The 23,500-nt window shown below is 41.6% G+C and overlaps 1 protein-coding gene across 7 annotated transcripts in view; it reads right to left on the minus strand.

The window, feature by feature from the left end:
* HAS3 (hyaluronan synthase 3) overlaps positions 1 to 23,500 on the minus strand; it is a 198,238-nt gene that overhangs the window by 39,633 nt on the left and 135,105 nt on the right. For all 7 annotated transcript variants that reach the window (XM_019935618.3, XM_073796869.1, XM_019935617.3 and 4 more), the window contains one exon: positions 17,948 to 18,061. In XM_019935618.3, the coding sequence (XP_019791177.1) occupies positions 17,948 to 18,061 (114 nt within the window). The remainder of the gene's footprint in view (positions 1 to 17,947; positions 18,062 to 23,500) is intronic.

Consider the following 23,500-nt stretch of genomic DNA (forward strand, 5'->3'; position numbering starts at 1 on the left):
GTGGTGATTGCAGCATAAAAACATGAATGTACGTAATGCTACTGAACTGTACACTTAAAAATGGTTAAGATGGTATATTTCATGCTATGTATATTTTACCACAATTTTTTTAAGAAGTGACTGGTGTGTTCAGGGGCTGACCCCTGTTGACATCAGATGTGAACAAAGCATTACAATATCTACTCTAGTCTTGAGCTGGTATTTAAAGTACTGTAGAGCCTGGAGAAAGGAGGATTAATTTTTCCTGAGAAATGAGAAAAGGCTTTTAACATTTAGAGTCCTAAAGGATGAACAAAAGTTTATCAGATGGACAGGTCGGGGGCAGGAGGAGAAGGCATTTGAGGCATAAGAAACAGTATGGACCAAGATCTGGAGGCAAGAAATAGTACGCAGACTATGTAGAGCTGGCACGAGGTTCTGAGGGCTCATGAGGGGAAGCTCAGGAGAGACAGTTATAAAGTCAAGCAGGGTCCAGATTATAAAGGGCCTTGTATGTCATATTAGGGAGCCTGGTCTTTATCTTAGGAACCACAGGGAACCACTGAGAAAAATGTTACCTGAGGACTGGACTTCAGCAGATTTGCATTTCAGAAAGATCCCTCTGGCTGCTCCCTTACCATGCTGAGTAACTGAATAGCTGCCGTTCAGGAGAATTAAAGAGTAGAAGAAAGTCCCAGTGGTTAAGAAAACAGAAGTCCTAGGAACCCAGGTTTGTCCCAATATACTTGTAACAGTTTACCTCTTCCTCAAGTATAATCTCAGGCCTGTTCTAATTAGTTCCTTCAGAATAGCCAAGCTGGCAGTAAAACTGCCTGGGTTTATACTCAGCTCTCTTCTGTCTGACCTGGGCATCTAAATGTAAACTTTCTGGACCTCAATTTTCTTACCTGTAAATAGGGTTATAGGCGTATTTATCTCACAGGGTTGTTAGGATTCAATGAGATAATGCATGTAAAGAACTCAGTGCCCTGCCTGGCATACAGTAAGCCCTTAATACACGTTAGTTACATTATTAAATACTAAACCTCAGAGAGCATGAAATTTATTTGGAGCAGATTTGCTAAGAGCAAACAGTGGGGCGATAAGCAATGAGCTGGAACAGACCCCAGAGCATCAATCCAGACTGTCATTTTAAGTCACCCCAAGGAGGGTACACTTAGTCAGAACTCCTCCCTTTCAGAGGATAGAGCAAAGATAAGTGGGTTTTGCAATCCAGAGGCCCATCTGATTATTAGCACAATCACTCTCAGAGGAAGAATAGATTCCCAATCAAGCTGCAGGGCAGGAGGCAAGTCCTAAGACTCTCACTTCCCAGCTTGGCAGTCCCAGAGGCATTTGGTCTCCTTCAGTTTTTCCCAGCTCCCTGCCTTTTCAGTTCTGTGTCCATTATGGGAAGTTGCTGGATGGCATAGTCCAGTTTGGCCCATGATTTTGGCAAGGGCTAGTGGAACATGAGGAAGAGTAAAAAGGAAGCCAGAGCTGTTTCCTCTCTCTGCTCTCTGAACAGTTCACACTGTCAGGTACTGGGAGGTCAGGGCATCTGGGTTCAAGGCTGGCCTCAACATTCCCCTCTCCCTGCTCCATCGTTCTCGGGGACAGACAGTAAATAAGCTGTAAGGAGAGAGTCTGACCTGTTTTCCTTTTTGGTATCAGGTTTCCAGGATCTGAAGCTGCCTTCTGTTAGCCATGATCTTTGCAGGAAATGCCCAAGTGACTCAGTTCCTGAGTCCTTCAGATGACAGTCACAGAACGTGTGCGCACAAGTTCTGGAACCATACTACCTGGGGTCATCTACCGTGCTGCCACTTACTAGTTGTTGAACAAGTTACTTATCTTCTCTGTCTTAGTTTCCTCATGTGTAAAATGGGGATATTAGTCATACCTAAATGGGATCATTATGAAGATTAAATGAATTAATTAAAGCACTTAGATATATGTGCTACCATATAATAAATGCTCAATAAAAGTATTTTTGCCAGGTTTTAATATACACTGAATTTTTCAGGAACACAAGTACCATATGAAGTGAGAGGAGATAATATTTTGATTTGTTTGGAATTTTACAGAGAGAGTTTACCATTTTGGAAAATCAGGCTTACTCAGTGTACTTCTGAGTTGCCAGTACAAGATATTTATTATTAATTTGTATTTGTAGCTGTTACATTCATGATGATTCTACATATAAGAGCAACTGAATAGTTCATTATATCTTAGAGTTGGCCTAGACATTTATATATTAAAATATGTTATTTTATTATAAACTAGCATTCTTTTATTCCTTCTTTATATTATAGTTGGGACATTATATTGATTTTTAAAATATACATGTAGGTTACGTAGCTATACATTTCATTTCAGGAGAATAAAAAGGGGAAACTCTAAAATATTCGTTATAATAATTTGTAACAATAAAAGTACGTTGGAGGCTTCCCTGGTGGCGCGGTGGTTGAGAGTCCGCTTGCCGGTGCGGGGACACGGGTTCGTGCCCTGGTCGGGAGGATCCCACATGCCGTGGAGCGGCTAGGCCCATAAGCCATGGCTGCTGGGCCTACGCGTCCGGAGCCTGTGCTCCGCAACGGGAGAGGCCACAACACTGAGAGGCCCACATACCGCAAAAAAAAAAAGTATGTGGGGTCTGATCTGATGCTGCTGTTTCCAAACCTGGTGCTTATCTTGTGCTCCAGCTCACCCTGATGATGTTACCTAAGACATCCTTGATAAAAAGATGAATCTTGTTGCAGTGGATGAGTGAATTAAGTAAGAGGAAGAGGGAGAGATACTATACTTCCATGAGCACTTGGCCAATGTAAGCTCCCAGCAACAAGTGGAAACGAGTGCTAATTCTTCCTGGCATTAGCTTTGGAAAATCAGAACTGCAGTCTCTTCATGAACTTCGTTTCCTCAATTCATAAAATAAGATGGTTGGATTATTTCCCAAAGTATGTTCCACGGAACATTATTACTTGGCATGCTTATAATGAAAACAGGGTTCCTTGGTAAATGGCCGAGGAACTGAGGAAACTGTTGATTTTAGCTGCAAGGCTTCTCAGACCCCCTAAAAGGCAAACATGCACCAAATGTCGAGGGGAGTGTACAGCTGTACACAGCATTTTCCAAACTTATTTGACCATGGAGACCTTATGTCAAAGAAGCAACTCATGGGGTTAATAAGCCAAAGGAAATTTTTGTGAAATATAAATGAAATAGTCTCTAAGGCCTCTTACAGCTGTAACGTTCCAAAATTCTGTGCTTAAATGACAGTACCTTCTTCTTGGCCATTTTATTTTTTATTAATTTATTTTTTTGACTGTGCCGCGTGGCATGTGGGATCTTAGTTCCCCAGCTAGGGCTCGAACCCGTGCCCCCTGAAGTGGAAGTGCGGAGTCCTAACCACTGGACTACCAGGGAATTCCTTCTTGGTTATTTTAGATCAGATTAAGAAGGGTAAGGAGAAAGCTATCCTACAGAAAATAAAATAGCATCTGATGCAGAAGAGGAAGACGAACCAAGTTCTAACATATGTAAATCTATGTAAATGATTATACGGAAGAGGCAGAAAAGGAGCAGTTTTAAATGCTAGGTCTTCCAAACTGTCACTTATGTTATCACTAGAAAAAGCTGAACATTTATATTTTAGCAGAAACAGCAGAGTACTGAGTACTAATCTTTTCAGTTTTACTTCTTAAATCCATCACTAATGTCATATGGATTTGGCCAAATTACTGTTGAGGAAATCTACGGGACTATGCCCTACTCCTAGGCACCGGGCCCAGGCTCTCCTCTCACAAATGGCTATGGTGGAGGCTGAACACGGTTTTACACAAACCAGCAACCCCATACACCCCACCTGGCCCAGCCAAGTTGGTTGACTTGGGGATGGGCATCTGATCTTAGCTGGAGCATTATGTCTCTTCCCTGGAATTTTTGCATTTGGGGCCACAGAGGGAATCTCTGAGTGTTGGATGTTAAGATGCCACAGTGGGCCATCGTCAGTGGTCATGTTGCTGTCACAGGAAAAAACTGGACTCCAGTGCGAGAGAATGAAGGCGAAATGCAAGAGAAGCAGAGACAAGAGGTGCAGCATTTCAGTTCCTGACTCTAAGAGTCAATGACGACCAGATCTATCCCAGCTTTTCCCACAACAGTGTTGTTCGGCCCTTCTTTGGATTCGGTAGGCTAAAAAGTTCTCTTTGCTTAAGCTAGTTCAGACTAGGTTTCTGTTACTTAAAACCAGAAGAGTTCTGACTCTTGTCACACATGTCCTCCACACCTACTTTCTCCATCATTAGAGAGGGAAGAATGGAGGCTGCCTCCTGAAAGCTGGCATGTTAAACACATACAACTTCCTTGGCAGTCCAGAGGTTAAAGACTGCACGCTCCCAATGCAGGAGGCACGGGTTTGATCCCTGGTTGGGGAACTAAGATGCCACATGCCACATGGCGTGGCCAAAAGGAAAAACAAAACAAAACACATTTATGGGACTTCCCTGGCAGTCCAGTGGTTAAGACTCCATGCTTCCATTGCAGGGGGCGCAGGTTTGATCCCTGGTGAGGGAACATAAGATCCCACATGCCACACTGTGCGGCCCAGAAAACACCACCACCAACAACAACAAAACACATACACACACCATTGCTCCCTCCCTCCCTTTCCTGTCAGGAAAGGGATTAAAAAATGGCATTAAGTTATCAGAACAAAAAGAACTAACAAGGCAATGGCAACACAAGTTTAGATCCTAGAAAGCAGCTGAATGAATCCTAGGGTCATGGTCCTGATTTGCCCAGGTTAGTATGGTTTACATCTGCTATGCTGGTATAATTATTAATAGTGTCCTCTTTCACTCTCAAAAGTGTTCTGGTTTGGATGGTAAATTGATTCATTAAACCTAAGAAGCACAGAAGCAAGCCTAATGTACCACAGAAACATTGAAAAAAGCAGCAAATCAAGTTGAAAATAGTAGTTGCTGATGGGGAGTAGGAATGGAGGGTAAGAAAGGAGGATGGGGCTATGGATCTTTGAATTAGCTTTGTAATACTATGTATATGAATAACTTCTTGGGAAATTAAATTAAATTAAAAAACAAATACACTAACAATAAAAAGACAAATAACCCAATTAAAAATGGGCAAAGATTCTGAAGAGACATTTCTCCAAAGAAGATATAGAAATGGCCAACAAGCTCATGAAAAGATGCTCGACATCTTTAGCCATCAGGGAAGTGCAAACCTAAACTATACCACTTTACTGAAAGCCTTCCCGCTAAACTCTGGAACAGGACAAGGATGCCCACTCTCACCACTTCTATTCAACATACTATTGGAAGTCCTAGCCAGAGCATTCAGACACGAAAAAGAAATAAAAGGTATCCAAATTGGAAGGGAAGAGGTAAAACTGTCATTATATGCAGATAACCTTGTACTAAATATAGAAAACCCTAAAGACTCCACATAAAAACTATAGAACCAATAAGTGAATTCAGCAAGGTAGCAGGATACGAGATTAATATACAGAAATCTGTTGCATTTCTTTAAGCTAACAATGAAATATCAGAAAGGGCAAGTAAAAAGAAAAAATCTCTTTTAAAATCGCTTTAAAAAAAAAACAACTTAGGAATAAACCTGACTAAGGAGGTGAAAGACTTATATGCTGAGAACTATAAAACACTGATAAAGAAAACTGAAAATGACTTAAAGAAATGGAAAGATATTCCCTGTTCTTGGATTGGAAGTATTAATATTGTTAAAATGGCCATACTACCCAAAGCAATCTACAGATTTAATGCAATCCCTATCAAATTACCCATGACATTTTTCACAGGACTAGAACAAATAATCTTAAAATTTATATGGAATCATAAAAGACCCAGAATTGCCAAAAAAATTCTGAGGAAAAAGAACAAAGCTGGATGCATAATTCTTCCAGACTTCAGACAATACAGCAAAGCTACAGTAATCAAAACAGCATGGTATTGGCATAAAAACAGACACATGGATCAGTGGAACATAACAGAGAGCCTAGCAATAAACCCACACACCTATGGTCAATTAATCTTCAACAGGGCTTCCCTGGTGGCGCAGTGGTTGAGAGTCCGCCTGCCAATGCAGGGGACACGGGTTCGTGCCCCGGTCCGGGAAGATCCCACATGCCGCGGAGCGGCTAGGCCCGTGAGCCATGGCCGCTGAGCCTGCGCATCCGGAGCCTGTGCTCCGCAACGGGAGAGGCCACAACTGTGAGAGGCCCGCGTACAGCAAAAAAATAAAATAAAATAAAATAAAATTAATCTTCAACAAACTCCTTCAAGAATATACAGTGGAGAAAAGATAGTCTCTACGACAAGTGATGTTGGAAAAGCTGGACAGCAGCATGCAAATCAATGAAGTCAGAACACTCCCTCACACCATACACAAAAATAAACTCAAAATGGCTTAAAGACAAATATAAGACACGACACCACAAAACTCCTAGAAGAGAACATAGGCAAAACATTCTCTGACATAAATTGTAGCACTGTTTCCTTAGGTCACTCTCCCAAGGCAATAGAAATAAAAGCAAAAATAAACAAACAGGATCTAATCAAACTTATAAGCTTTTGCACAGCAAAGGAAACCATAAACAAAATGAAAAGACAACCTACAGGATGGGAGAAAATATTTGCAAATGATGCAACCAACAAGAGCTTAATTTCCAAAATATACAAACAGCTCATACAACTCAATAACAAAAAGATAAACAAGCCAATCAAAAAATGGGCAGAAGACGTAAATAGACATTTCTCCAAAGAAGACATACAGATGGCCAAGAGGCACATGAAAGGATGCTCAACATCACTGACTTTCAGAGAAACGCAAATCAAAATTACAAGGTTAAAAAGAAAAACTACAATGAGATATCACCTCACACCAGTCATAATGGCCATCATTAAAAAGTCCACAAATAATAAATGCTGGAAAGGGTATGGAGAAAAGGGAACCCTCCTACACTGTTGGTGGGAATGTAAGTTGGTACAGCAACTATGGATAACAGTATGGAGGTCCCTCAAAAAACTAAAAATAGAATTGCCATATGATCCAGCAATCCCAATCCTGGGCATATGTCCAGAGAAAACTATAATTTGAAAAGATATATGCACTCCAATTTTCACTGTAGCATATACAATAGCCAAGACATGGAAGCAATCTAAATGTCCATCAACAGATAAATGGATAAAGAAGCTATGGTAACATATATACAATGGAAGTCTACACACCATAAAAAAGAATGAAATAATGTCATTTGCAGCAACATGGATAGACCTAGCAATTATCATACTAAGTGATATTTGACAAAGACAAATATCATACGATAACACTTATATGTGGAATCTAAAATATGATACAAGTGAACTTATTTACAAAACAGAAACATTCACAGGCATAGAAAACAAACGTATGGTTACCAAAGGGGACAAAGGGGAGGAGGGATAAATTAGGAGTTTGAGATTAGCAGATACAAACTACTATATATATAAAATAGATAAACAACAAGATAAACAACTTTATAGCACAGGGAACTATATTCAGTATCTTATAATAACCTATAATGAAAAAGAATATATATATGTATAACTGAATCACTGTGCTGTACACCAGAAACTAACAAACTATACTTCAATAAAATTTAAAATAAGTATGGATGTTCCTTAAAAAACTAAAAATAGAACTACCATATGACCCAGCAATCCCACTACTGGGCACATACCCTGAGAAAACCATAATTCAAAAAGAGTCATGTACCACAATGTTCATTGCAGCTCTATTTACAATAGCCAGGACATGGAAGCAACCTAAGTGTCCATCATCGGATGAATGGATAAAGAAGATGTGGCACATATATACAATGGAATATTACTCAGCCATAAAAAGAAACGAAACTGAGATATTTGTAGTGAGGTGGATGGACCTAGAGTCTGTCATACAGAGTGAAGTAAGTCAGAAAGAGAAAAACAAATACCGTATGCTAACACATATATATGGAATCTAAGGGAAGAAAAAAAGGTCATGAAGAACCTAGGGGTAAGACGGGAATAAAGACACAGACCTACTAGAGAATGGACTTGAGGATATGGGGAGGGGGAAGGGTAAGCTGTGATAAAGTGAGAGAGTGGCATGGACATATAGACACTACCAAACGTAAAAATACATAGCTAGTGGGAAGCAGCCGCATAGCACAGGGAGATCAGCTCGGTGCTTTGTGACCACCTAGAGGGGTGGGATAGGGAGGGTGGGAGGGAGAGAGACGCAAGAGGGAAGAGATATGGGAACATATGTATATGTATAACTGATTCACTTTGTTATAAAGCAGAAACTAACACACCATTGTAAAGCAATTATACTCCAATAAAGATGTTAAAAAAATTTTTAAACAAATAAATAAACTACACCACTTTATACCCATTAGGATGGCTATAAATCTAGTAAATGATAGACAATAACAAGTGTTAATGAGAATGTGGAACATATGGAACCCTCATGCATTGCTGGGGGAAATAAAAAATGGTGCAGCTAGAAAACAGTCTGGCAGTTCCTCAAAAAGCTAAACATGAAGTTACCATATGACCCAGCAATTCCACTCCTAGGTATATATCCAAGAAAACTGTAAACATATGTTGCACAAAAACTCGTACACAAATGTTCATAGCAACATTATTTAAAATAGCCAAAAAGTGAAAACAACCCAAATGTCCATCAATGAATGCATGGATAAACAAATATGCTAGATCCATACAATGGAATATTATTCAGCCATAAAGAGTAATGAAATCCTGATACACGCTACAATATGGATGAACCTTGACCACATTATGCTAACTGAAAGGAGCCAAACATAAAAGGTGGCATATTGTATAATTCCTTTTACACGAAATGTCTAGAAAAGGCAAATCCATAAACAGAAAGTAGGTTAATGGTTGCCATGGGTTGGAGGGAGGGGGTAATGAGGGAGTGACTGCTAATGAGTATGGGGCGTCTCTTCAGGAGTAATGAAAATGTTCTGGAATTAGATGGTGGTGATGTTTGCACGACTTAAAGAATATACTAAAGCCCCTGAATTGTAGACTTTAATTTTAAGGATATAAGTTATAGCTCAATTTAAGAAATTATGTAAGAAAAAACTACAAGGTGATGGGGAGAAGGGGATATAATGCTACTGATGAACAGAGCACACTCATTCTACCCTCCTTTGGGTCAGCAGCTGCGGCCTTGCAGAAGTGTCTTTGTGTGCCTGGACCTGGCCTTGCCTCTCTTCTGTTCACCAACTGCCCTCAGGTTGGGTCTGTCTCCAGCCTAGTCCTGCTCCTCTCTTGACACCCTTCCAGTCCTGCTCTCTCAGATCCTGGCTCGGATCCTGGGACAAATACGCTACTGAAAATGCCCCTGATAATCTCCAGGGTTATCTAGCTGCAAATCCTCTTTACCTCAGGGGTTTAAAGGCATGACTTCTGAATTGCTACCCCATATAGAAATCTTGTATTTGAGAGATGGTAGAGATCCTTAGAAAAGCAAGCATTCATTAAATGACTAAACATCTGGTTTTTGTTGTTGTTGTTTTTGTGTTTTTTTTGCGGTACGCAGGCCTCTCACTGTTGTGGCCTCTCCCATTGCAGAGCACAGGCTCCGGACGCGCAGGCTCAGCAGCCCAGCCGCTCCACGGCATGTGGGATCTTCCCGGACCGGGGCACGAACCCATGTCCCCTGCATTGGCAGGCGGATTCTCAACCACTGCGCCACCAGGGAAGCCCCAACATCTGGTTTTTAATGTGTCAGAATGAACATTTGAAAAGTTGTGCTTCTGGTCTCACTGGGTCTTAGGAAGTAAAGAAAGTCATCACGATTTTTTGGCAACACCTTGCCAGAGAGAAGTGACGAGAGCTTGCTATTTACAGAGAAAGTATATGGCTAAACAGGAACTGGAGCTCAGTACAAGTCTGTATTCAATTAACCAGAACGTCGCTTTAAACATTCTCAGCATGGGAAATTTAACCGGTTACTGCTTATTGTATATTTTCACCTATTACTGGTGTAATTCTTTGCCTTAAAAATAATCTTTACCTGCTCTTTCTTTAAAAAAAAATAAGCATTTTAAGGCACACAACACTACAGCCAGCTAGAGCACAGCACAGGCCTTAGAGACACACAGCCAGGGTTTAAACCATCTCTGCCACTTACTAGCCATGTGAGCGTGAGTGGTTTGCTTAACCTCTGAGGGGCTTCCTTTAGTCATCGGTAAAATGAGGGTAACAACACCTACCCCTCAGAGTTCCTGAGAGAATCAACTGAGACAACACAGTAACTCAATAGCTCAGTGCCTGCTTTATGAGAACAGACAGCATTACTATTGTTATTTTGTGGTACCTTATCCACTGCTTCCTAGTGGTAGGCAAAAAAAGGGGGAAAACAGTGTTGGAGGTCAAATCAATTCCAAACATGTAAGTCCTTTTGGTTTAATATCTACAAAGCTTCTAGGTTCTTATGCATTTTCCCAGTCGAGTTGGTGTCCATCATGAGGAGGAACAAGGTGACGTATGCAATCATGAGATGCTTGCAGAGTTGAAAGGCTGGATTCCATGTAACAGAACCTGCCTTCCAAAATCTGAGATGACCAATGGTGAGGGCCTGGCATGATAAAGTGTAAGGTTCTAAAGTTCCAGCCATGAAAGAAACTGCCTATTCATTTAGATTGAATATAAAATTATCTTTGGTGGGTTTTAAACAATCATTCAAAAACCCACCAAATCTATGGACCAGACAGTAGTAGTGGTTGTGGTGGTGGGAGTGAATAATAATAATAACAACACCTCCACTATAATCATCATCGTTGTTGTCTTTTATATTTGAGACACTCCACTCAGAACAGGCTCTTCTCAAGATACAGCAATAATGAACAGATGGAGAAGCATAAGCACAAGATAGAAAGGACTATGGAATGCTAAGGGTCTGTTATGGGTTGGATCATGTCCCCCGCTCCCCCCAAAAATGTATGTTGAGGTCTTAACCCCCAGTACCTCAGAGTGTGACCTTACCTTATTTGGAAACAGAGTTGTTGTGATGTAACTAGTTAAGATAAGGTCATACTGGAGCAGGGTGGGCCCCTAACCCAATATGACTGGTATCCTTACAAGAAGAAAGCCATGTTTACATGACAGAGACACACAGGGAGAATGCATGTGACCACAAAGGCAGAGATGGGAGTAACACAGCTGCAAGTCAATAAACACTAAGGATTGCCAGCAAACCACTGGAAGCTGGGGAAAGGCAAGGAAGGATTTCCCTACAGGCTTCAGAGGGAGCATGGCCCACCTTGATTTGGGACTTCTGGCCTCCAGAACTATAAGTAAATATTTGTTGTTTTAAGCACCCGATTTGTGGTACTTTGTTACAGCAGCCCTAGGAAACTGATATGGGGGCCTAAGAGGATTTTTTCTTCTAAGATTGAAATGCAGCAACAGCAAGGAGAATGTCTAAGAGTGAGTCAGAGGGAAGTGTCTGTAGGGGAAGAAACATTTATAAACTTACAATATATTTTAAAATCTCTCTATGCCTCTGTCTCTATGGCATCGTAAACAATAACCAAAAATGCTAAATTCTCATTAAATGCCATTTATCAATACTACCAATGTGTAAACACCCAAGCCTGGGACAGTAGCGGATGACCAACAGAACTGCTGCCCTGGTCAACTGGCCGTAGCCTTATGCTCCCAGGAAGGAGCAATGCTCCTTAATTTCGGTCTGAAATGACTCTCCCAAGCACTTTTTCAAAGTTTACAAGAGGAGTAATTATTACCTGGATCCCAGTCATTTTAATATAAATGTTCTTTTCATTTGCTCCTCACATGGAGCCTTCGATCTGTTAAAAGGAGCAGTGTCTGTGGAACTACCTCTGGGAAGGAAACTGGGCTCATTTAACTATATCCATAGCACACACACACACAAAAAAAACCCCACAACAAATGCTCTCAAAATAACTTTCAGGGGCTTCCCTGGTGGCGCAGTGGTTGGGCGTCTGCCTGCCGATGCAGGGGACATGGGTTCGTGCCCCGGTCCGGGAGGATCCCACATGCCGCGAAGCGGCTGGGCCCGTGAGCCATGGCTGCTGGGTTTGCGCGTCCGGAGCCTGTGCTCCGCAACGGGCGAGGCCGCGACAGTGAGAGGCCTGCCTACCGCAAAAAAAAAAAAAAAAAAAAAAGGGAAGAAAAAAAATAATAACTTTCAGGATAAAACAAAACCAAAGGAAGGGAAGTTTCCATTCAGTCTGTCCCTTCACTTATAGCTTGCTGCTTGTGCTGTGTCAGAGATTAAGTGCCACATCCTCCCTCAGGTCCTAGTTCTCAGTCTGGACAGACAAGCACAAGGTGAACCCAGGACGCATGCACTGATCTTTTTGTACGGACCATGTGTAACTGCTGTCATTAAACAAGCATAATATCATACACAAACTATTTTCTTTTTTTTTCTTTTTAGCCACAGTTTGCTTTCTCTCACAAAGAAGTAGGAGAGTAACTTCCAACTGCACAAAAGTTAGTGAAACCACTATTCCTAATGTTACTAAGAATAGGCTTCTATCAACAGAATTCAATATTGGACTCGAAAGAAGGAATTAAAAAACATTCTTGGGTGGAGGGCTGGATTTGGCTGTGAACCTGATTCAGCCATCAATTAATAATTAATCCCAAACTCTTCCCCCTGAAGATGCTTCCAGGTTTTGCTTATTTTTGAAGATATGAGATGGTGTTAGGGTTGGCTGTCATCTTGAAGGAATGAATTCTAAAGCCTACTCTTTAACTCTCACTAGATAGAGTAGAGAATAGATTATTCTTTTGTCATTTAAAATTAGGGATTAGGCACTTCCCTGGTGGCGCAGTAGTTGAGAATCCGCCTGCCAATGCGGGGGACACGGGTTCGAGACCTGGTCCGGGAAGATCCCACATGCCGCGGATCAACTTAAGCCTGTGCGTCACGGCTACTGAGCCTGCACTCTAGAGCCTATGAGCCACAACTACTGAGCCCACGTGCCACAACTACTGAAGCCCGGGCGCCTAGAGCTAGTGCTCTGCAACAAGACAGGCCACAGCAATGAGAAGCCCACGCACCGCAACGAAAAGTAGCCCCCACTCAACGCAACTAGAGAAAGCCTGCATGCAGCAACGAAGACCCAACGCAGCCAAAAGAAAAAGAAAATTTTTTAATTAAAAAAAAAAAAGCAAGGGAGAAAGTTTCAGTATTAAAATGTCACCATACTTAGTCACTACAAAACCTTGTGTGAAGTTCTCCAGTATTTCACAGTTCTTCTAAGAAGTCAACTTTCAGTAAACTATGCAGAGGACTGTAGTAGTAATTACCTAAATAAATCTAGAACTATGGTCAACCCCAAATCACTGATTCTTAAGATAATCATTTTTTTTCCATTGTACATACAGTTGATTCTCATTATTTATGGTAGTTGTGTTCTACAAAGTTGTGTGAACTGAATTAATGGATACTGAACCACTGCTCCTAAGGGAAATACCAGGTTAGGATTCTGAGAGCCTCTGGTCACACCAAATCACTCATTCAAAAATCTTTTTCTTGAAAATCAAAACTACAGTGAGGTACCACCTCACACCAGTCAGAATGGCCATCGTTAAAAAGCCTACAAATAACACATGCCGGAGAGAGTGTGGAGAAGAGAGAACCCTCTTACACTGTTGGTGGGAATGTAAATTGGTGCAGCCACTATGGAGAACCAGTATGGAGGTTCCTCCAAAAACTAAAAATAGAGTTGCCATATGATTCAGCAATCCCACTCCTAGGCATATATCCAGACAAAACTATAATTCAAAAAGATACATGCACCCCTATGTTCATAGCAGCACTATCTACAATAACCAAGATATGGCAACAACCTAAATGTCCATCAACAGATGAATGGATAAAGAAGATATGGGGTATATATACACTGGAATATTACTCTGCCATCAAAAAGAATGAAATAATTCCATTTGCAGCAACATGGATGGATTATCATACTAAGTGAAGTAAAGTCAGAAAGAGAAAGGCAAATACCATATGATAGCAATTCTATGTGGAATCTAAAATATGATACAAATCAACATATCTACCAAACAAAAACAGACTCACAGATACAGAGAAGAGACTTGTGGTTGCCAACAGGGAGGTGGGGTAGGGGAGGGAAGGAATGGGAGTCTGGGATTCGCAGAGGCAAACTATTATATATAGGATGGACAAACAATAGGATCATACTGTATAGCACAGGGAACTATATTCAACATTCTGTGATAAACCGTATTGGAAAAGAATATACACACACACACACACACACACACACACACACACATATGTATGTATATACATACATATATATTTTTTTAAAAAACGGAGTCACTTTGCTGTACAGAAGAAATTAACATTGTGAATCAACTATACTTCAGTAAAATTTTAAAAATATTTTTTTCTTTTCTTTCTGTTCTCCACACTGGATAATTTCTATTGCTCTACCTGCAAATTCACTTATTCTTTCCTTGGTCATCTCCATTCTGCTTTTAATTCCATTAAATTATTTTTTTAAAAATCTCAGATATTATAGTTTTAGTTCTAGAACTTCAATATGGCTTTTTTTTTTTTTTTTTTTTGCGGTACACGGGCCTCTCCCGCTGCGGAGCACAGGCTCCGGACGTGCAGGCCCAGCGGCCATGGCTCATGGGCCCAGCCGCTCTGCGGCGTGTGGGATCCTCCCGGACCGGGGCACGAACCCGTGTCCCCTGCATCAGCAGGCGGACTCTCAACCACTGCACCACCAAGGAAGCCCCAATATGGCTTTTTAAAAAAAATTGTTTCTATTTCTTTGCTGAGATTTCCTATCTTTTATTTAACTGCAGGCATATTTTTCTGTTACTTCCTTGAGGATAATTACAGTAGCTGCATTAAATTCCTTGTCTGATAATTCTAACATCAGGATTATCTTGGGGCTGGTCTCAGTTAATTTTCTTTTCTACTGGGAATATGTTCCATTTTCCTGGTGTTTTATATATTGAGTATTTTGGGTTGTATCCTGGACATTATGAATGTTATGTTATGGAGACTGGACCCTGTTCTCCAATTAGTGCATTTTTTTTTCTTTTTTTAAAAATCAGGTAATTATCTTGCTTGGTTTACGGGTCAGCCAGAGATGTGGGCACACAGAATTTAGGAATCCTCTCTCTGGATCTTTCCCTTCCAGGATCCCCCCTTTCTCTCCTGTAGCTGTGGTTCCCCCAGATTCAGTCTTCTGGTTCCCCAGCCCCAAAAGACTGTGATTTCTCCACCAGTACCCCTAACGCACTGCACACCTCCCTAGACATAACCTGCCCCTAGGCTGAAAGCCAAGAAAATGGGAACTTACTCTATACAGCACCTCTCCTCTAAACATGGACACTCCATGAGAATCTGCCTGCTTCTGACCACTCTTTAGTGTCCTCGGCTAACTACTTACTATATTATGTCCAGAGTTCATAGTTGTTATCTGAACGAGGGCCAGTCTGGTAGGCTGTTGCTCAGTCATTACTGTCCCAGTTATTCATTATTGTCTTTGGAATGAATTTAGGAATATGGATGTTCTAAACATTTACAATTCTTAGAATAAACAAGTCACCTTGCAAAGACTTAACTTGGGAAAAGCTGGATAGTTAGGCACAATTTTCTCATGCTGTCGCCCAGCTCATCTCCTCCACGATGAGGAGGGCTGTTCTTAACTCTGAGGCCAACAGAAGGTACAGACAGGTCTAAACATACCTCCTTCTCCTGGGTGTTCCTCATAAATTCAATTTTCAGCAAAGGTAAGGTAGAATGAGCTTAAAGGGGGTTCCCTTCTGGCTTCAGGCTATACTTGGGAATCAGTGAATAAACAGATAACGATCATAAGGCCAAAACAAGGCTAAGCAGAGAAAATTAGTGTTTTAATAAGAAAGTGAATGCTGTATTTCCCTCCAATGTGGATATTCTGGCTATCTGCAAATGGGAAAGAGGTGAAAGCTACCTCATCAGTTGGGGGTGGTAATGTCTTCCCCCTCTCTGATCCCAATCTATCTCCTGATTTTCTGGACCTCTACCTCTTACTGGGCTCTCTGCTTTCTTTTCAAGCTGCCAGAACCACAGTCTCTTGGTTGGCACATCTACGAGCAACAGAGAATTCACTGAAACCTAGGATTATCTTTTGGCACTCCACAGCTTGAGAGATAGTGATTAGAAGGAAAAAAACAAAACGAAACTTCAACAACAAGGTGGCATTTTCATTTCAGCTGTTCCTGGGGGCAAAACAGAACAGTAAAGAAAATCTTAGATTGAAAGCTTTGTGGTTATCTCTGCTTCTCATTAAAGTGCCCCAATTATAATCACACCTACGATTACAAGATTTAACACACCTGGTCTCAAGGATGCGGCAGGAAGAGGAATCATACCCTCATCCCATCCCGTTTCCTTTTCTTTATTCACTGAGTAAGCACGATTTATAAATTCCAGTGAGTGCAGACTAGAGGTGGTTTGGAGAACAGAGGTTTTTCATTCACATGGCTTTTTCAAAGTGGCAAAAATCTTCCATGGCCTCAAATTATTTTAGTACTGGTGAGACAAGCAGTGTTGCTTTCATTGGCTACACACTGATGTGAGAAACCTGGATAGAATTTCTTTCTATTTCTTCTCTCACCTTACTAACCAGACAGTTTGCTCTGCTATGGACACACAGACACACGCACACACACTCTTACTGAGTAAGGGTGTGTACACTTACAGAGTTTCTAAGATTTATTTTAAGAGTGTTGTAACTCAAATTTTAAAATAAATTTTGAAATAATTTTAGATTTACAGAAAAGTTGCGAAGACAATAGAGAATTCCTGTGTACTCCTCACCCAGTTTCCCCTATTGTTAACAACTTATATAACAATGGTATATTTGTCAAGAGTTGTGTAGATCTTGACAGTGGGTAAAAAACACTGACTCTTTCTTAATTCCATTTCGTACAGCAGATTCTCAACAAGAGCAGTGTGTACCCTAAAACAAGTACCTGAGGTATCAAGTTATGATCTCTATGTCCCCCACTCCTATCAAGGTCCTAGATAATTACTAGGGGATAACGCTTGTACAAAAATGGTGTCAGGAACTTGATATGGCAAAATTCTAGCATGAACAAAGCCATGTGTCTGACAAAACACTTTTCTAATGGCTTCAATGACACTTAGTTAAATACTGATGTGCCAGCCACAGACGAGCATTGTGGATGCCAGGAAGTGAATTATTAATGCAAACTCTCTTTATAAAGTCAACTGGGAATGAATTTCCATTAAAATCAAGAAGAAAATTAATTTAGAGGTCACTCATTCTCAGCATACATATGGATATATAAACCTTCTTCCTGGACTGTCCACACACTGGGGAGAAATCCAGCCAAACCCACTTGGAGGAGGAATAAAAGTTTAATTTATGCACAACTAAAATCTCATGGATTGAACTCACAGCTAGAAAGGAAACATTTGAAATGAGGCCCTTTAGTGATTCTGTAAGAACAATGAGATGAGTCAGGAAGACAAATCACTCAAGTTCAGGCTATAGAGGCAGGCTTGGTACAGTCCAGCTAGCTCACCCTGGAACCTGTCCCCCTGAGGGGAATGCTGGGACCCAGAATCTCAACCTGTAAACTTGTGCCCTGGTTTTTCTGCAGTGGTTAGTGCGCAGTCTGCCTAATATGATACAGAGGAAAAAGAGACTCATTGAAGATGCAAACAATACAATCTGCCTGCAAACAATACAATCCCTGCTGACTGATTCATCTGTATGAATTCATCCGGGAAAAAGGTTCAAGGCCTCCCCTGGTGAAAGGAAGACTGATGAACAGATAAAGAACAAACAGGTAGGGAATTTGCAAATGGTAAGAGACTGACTTACCTCAGTAGCTTTCTGGCTGAGTCCCCGAAGCAGCAGCACAATCACATGGACAGCAGCTCTGCGCACCTGAACTTCATGGTCTGTTTTAGCCACAGCAATCAGACAAGTTGTTACCTAGGAGAGTAAGGGAAAAAGAAGCGAATAAAAATCAGGATTGCACAATTACCTAAAACCTTTCAACTGTGTTCCATATTCTACACATTCATCACAAACAATCTGGCTTAGAGTGGTGGGTTACTTCCTCATTCTCCATGAAGAGGGAGAGATATAGTGGTAGAGATCTTGATTTAGTCTGGCTTTTCTGGAAAGGGGCAAAATCTGGTTTGGAATTCAGGAGGGAGACTAGGGAGTGGGAAGGAATACAGGTATATAATAAAGGTGTGGTCAAAGGTGAATATTTCCTCAAAAGTGGGAAGAACTGTTACTTGCCCCACTCTGGGGACATCAAATTGAAGGAAGAAAAAATGGTTTGAGACACAGTGGCTTCTAGGGACGGAGGACCATGGAGATTTAGCTAAGTAGGCTTCAGAGTTCAAGGTCTGGCATGAATATCAACGTGCCAACTGATGAAAGTTTCAGCCCAGGGATAGAGAAATACATAAATATTCAAACTGATCTTCTTCTACCGTGTGCAGACGTCCTGGTACACTACAATTCTAGTGTACACCCACGTGAGTTACCAGGGGCCAATTGCTGAGACTCCCTGCCTGGGATTCTTCATTTGTGGAATGGTTCTTTCAGTGCTCATTTACTTTAGAAGACAGCTCTATAACAGAAAGGACTTACAAATTACTTGCAAAACATGGTAATGTTTACTTGCAGATATATAGCTGATAATTATATGTCATAAAATGAGAAAATTTCTATATCTTGTACTAGCCATCCTGCCCCCACCCTGCTCTGGGTAGACACAAAAATATTCTAAAACCTCCATAAAGAGATAACATTAGAAAACAACAAACAGCAACAAACCTTTCTGAGGTATTTGTGCAAGAATGAAAAGGTAAAAACAAAAATTTTGAAAGTGTGACCAATGACAGAAAAAATCTGAAGGTAAGTCTAAATTTCAGTTGGTCTCTCACATACTTTGTTATGTGATTTACTGTGTGAGTGTATATCTTGGCCAACTGTGGAAGGCTTTCTAACCATGATAAGAAAATAGCCAGATTGTGTGCTTGGGAACATGTATAAATACATATTATGTTTAAAGAATGGTTTTTTAAAAGGTTTAAAAAAAGAATCCAGGCACAAATGAGGAAATAGGCTTGTGCAGAAATTTTAACTATGCAGGTTGTATTTTTCACAGCTTTCAAACAGTTGGGCATAGTTCAAAGTGTCTAATTAATCAGCGATGGCAAAGGGATTAGAAGAAGTAGCTTGTTCTTAAATATAATTGCATCTGTGATGCACTGGCATTTAATCAAGTTGTACATCTATTAGACAAACTTGACGCTTACAAGTGAAGGGAAATCCCAGAAAAGCTCAACTCTTTGGGGGATGTTTTTCAATAAGATCCAGCAAGCTGCTTCTGCTTTTGACCTGGAACCCTGACTCGAGGTCATCAGTGGCTTCCATGCCTCTAGCATTAACAGTAGAAGCAATTCAGTCCTAGGAGGAGTCCCTTGGGTGACCTCCAAACAGGCAACAATATAATAGGTACCTCCACTTGCAGGCTTAGTATTTAAGAGGTAAGAGCTGAAATCAGAGAAACAAGTTAGAGCTAGGTTGAGTCCTTCCTGACACATAAAAGATTAGCTTATTCAGTCTGATAACTAAAGTATGAAAGCCAGCCCAGAGCCATGTAATGCTCAGACTCCCCCAAGCCTTTTTCCTGCTTCCCTCTAGGTTTAGTTTTGGGCCCATGTTTCCACATTTGGCGGGCAAAAGCCTCCGAGCCTGGAATCCCACCGGTGTCCAGCTTTGCCACCTCTGTTCTGCCTCACTATGCTGGTGGGCCATGCCTCTGCCTCAGGGCTCAGTGTAGCACCAGCTCTGACTGTCGGGCATTTATTCCACAATCAGGAGGGGCAGAAGCACCCTGGCTGGAAAAGGGCTTCCCCTGCAAGGCCAGTCCCTGCATGCCAGTGCCGCCCTGCAGGTATGACCGGGAGGAGCTGGCTGTTACAAGCCCTACTGAGATCAGCTGGAATGGCCTCCTGCTCTTAGTGATTTATGCACCAGATTGTACCAAGTCCACCTGCAATCAGCCATCCAGGACAATCAGGAAGAAGCCTGTGAACAGAAGAGTTCCTGGACCTTCCTCAACACCTCTGTCACAGGACCAAATCCCATGAAAGGAACAATGTTCGGTTGTGCAAAATGTTTTTAAAGCACCAGAATTTTAATATGGTCTTGCAGATATCATTGAAAGATAAGAACACCCTCTGTTCATGTCAAGCTCCCGCAAGCAACTTGTAACGTTGCTCTTCTACAAGCCAGTGGGGTAGCCTCCTCGTCAAACACCAGAAGCGGGGAGGTCGCATGGCCACTCTCTTCCATCTGTCCAGTCTGAACAAGTCGCCCCCATGGCCAGTCTCTCTCACCTCCAACCCCAAGGACATACTCAACACTGCCTTCCACCCCCGCCTAAAAGCTTTGGCGGACAGATAGATGATGTAAGGTCTTTACTAATGTATGAACTGGAAGTCTTCCTAAAGGGCAGAAACCCATTCCATGGGATCTTCATGTTACCTGCCCTAAGGGTCAATGTACCTATTCTAGTAAACCAAACTATGGAAGGATTTTTTTTTTAATTGGCTAAATTATGTAAATCATATCCATTTTTGAAAGCCATGCAGAGACAAAAATGACGACTGCTTTGGAAACGCTAAAGGTCAGTTTAAGCAATTTTACACTTGATAGGAGCCAACAGAAATACAGAAAACATCACTCCCCGAACAGCTGGCACGCACGAAGCATAATCAGATATATAAATAAAGATAAAACAGATGGCAAGAGTACCAAAAACCAACTTTGGAAAATTCCAGAAGAGAGGTAGCAGAATTGAGGTATCAAGAAAGCATGATTTCAACTTTCCAGCTGCACCTTCATCCCTTTCCCTAAAATCTCCTGCTAAAATTCAGTCTGCTAACTTGTTCGAAACTGGACCATCTGTCCTTCTATTTTGTAAACTAAGAAAAACTTTACCAGCAAAGGCAGGGTGGCCTCTAATTCCCACATGCTTTGCTTTACCTGACATGGGGGACTTCCCTGGTCGTCTAGTGGTTAGGACTTTGCCTTCCAATGCAGGGGGTGCAGGTTCGATCCCTGGTCTGGGAGCTAGGATCCCACATGCCTCAAGGCCAAAAAACCAAAACATAAAATGAAGCAATATTGTAACAAATTCTATAAAGACTTAAAAAAAAAAACCTGACGTGGAACAGAACCGTGGTGGCTCCGTTGCTTCCTTGAGGTTTCCCAGGACATCTACCCGAGCCCTCATCTCAGTGCATGAGCTGTCACTTAGGAAGCTGCACTGATTGTGGCAAATCTGGTAATCAATTCAGATCATTTAGTGGATCAGAGGTGATAGCTCTGCATCAGACCCCAAAGCTTGGGTTCGTGGAATTCTGGGCACTACCTTACAAGTGGCTTGCTCCTGCACTTGTCACCTGGGGCGTACCTTATTTGCTGTACCGGGGATGGGCCTCTCGCTGTGGTTCCCTTAAATCATATTTACTTTTCATGGAGAATGATAAAGATGAAAGAGCCTATCAAGATTTGGTTTTAAGCAATACAGTTCTTGACAAGAACAAGGAAAAACTGGAGAGCAATAATAATGCTCTCCAAACAGATTAAATCTTGACATCAACAGAGAGGAAAAACCTGAATTCCCAGTACAGAGACTGTGGAAGGGTTGGTCCTATCCCTTACGTTCCTTCCCTACCAGCAAGCACTGTCACGCAACAGACAGGGCCCAAGTCTGGACCACGCAACAGGGAGGACAGCTTTCTTCAGATGCCCAAGAACCACAGGTATGACTCCCAGATCAGATCACATCAGAAGAGCCTATGGTGGTTGGTTTGTTCAATTTTACATCAAAACAAGTTACACTTCCCCTCTTTCTCTGCCTGGCTAACACTTGATCAATGTGACTTTCTTGCTGTCAGGTAAACCCTGACAGTTTACCTGAGGGTCCCAGCTCCGTGTTCCCTCAGCACCTTGGGCTTGTCCTAGGAGATCACTCTAGTCCACTGTTTATTTATCCCTCTGTGTTTCACACTCTACTGAGATTTCCTTGGGGGAAGAGATTGGGTCCTTTGTCTGTGTCCTCTAACATACCTGGCACATGACAAACACACACGAAGAAGAATTCCTTCAGTTTGCAGCCAAAGACAAGTTTCCCCAGAGTTAAGGCTCCTTCTCCACCAGTACACACTGGGGCCAAGCATTTCTGAGACTACAAGAAACTTCAAGAGTTTTCATGAGACACTGAAAGAACTGTCGTAGAAGAAGACACAACGATCTTTCAAAATAAGTTAGAGCATTTCATTCCTCTGCTTTGGCTTCCCATCTCACTCCCAGTAAAAGCCGAAGCCCAGAATGCTCTCTCCCCATGTACCTGCCTGGGTCAGCTCCTGCTCCCTGCATGGCTCTGCTTAAGTCACTCATCAGTGAAGCTTCTCCTGTCCATCCAAGTTCACATACAACAGCAAACTCCCTCCACGTCCCTTGCCTTACTAGATTCATCTCCTTCGCACTTACTCCATCTGGCACAGTATGTATTTGTTTACACACTTGCTTGTTTGTTACCTAACTCTCCTCTCTAGCATGTCAGCTCCACAAGGACAGGAACTTCACTGTGTTCAGAGCTGGATCCCCCCCACCTAGCATAAGGCTTGGCTGTAGTCTCATAACTGGCACAGAGTAAGTGCTCAGTAAGTATTTGTCAAATGAAAAACAAATGAATGAAGAATTACTTAAAAGCCAGGCCAAATCTCCCACTTTTTCAATGAGAATGGACAAGAGTGGTCTGACTACAGGAGGACTCAATGGCTGAAATACTAAGACTGTCAGGTGTCCAATCATGTTCAAACTTGCAGTCCACCCAAGGCAGCTGGATGGCACTGATGACATGGCAAGTGTTGGATGCCACATAAGAAGGAACATCTAAAAAGAAGAGACAGAAATTATGTGGGATGGAAACACCTGGTTTTTCAAATCAGTGGGAATATATTGTCTTCTGAAGTTTCACTGTCAAAAGCAAGTGCTATTAAAACAGAGCTACATGACCCTTCCTGTCGGTAACTTTTCTTACATGGCAACTCCCTCCTTTTTCAAGGGCACAAAAGTAATCTTATAAATGAATTGAAACATTTATTGAGAGACAATATAGAGGAGTGGTTAAGAGCACAGATACAGGAACCAACTGCCTGCATTCAAATCCCAACTTTGCCACTTCCAATCGTCATGAACTTGGCAACTGATTTAATTTCTCTGTGCCTCAGTTTCCTCTTTGAGGATTGGATCAGCTGACTTACATAAGGCACTAAGAAGAGTGTTAACTGCTTGCTATGGTTACTATTTTTTTTTGGCCGCATCACGCAGCATGCA

This window comes from Tursiops truncatus, chromosome 19 (genome assembly GCF_011762595.2).
Source record: "Tursiops truncatus isolate mTurTru1 chromosome 19, mTurTru1.mat.Y, whole genome shotgun sequence".
Classification (NCBI taxonomy): Eukaryota; Metazoa; Chordata; class Mammalia; order Artiodactyla; family Delphinidae; genus Tursiops; species Tursiops truncatus.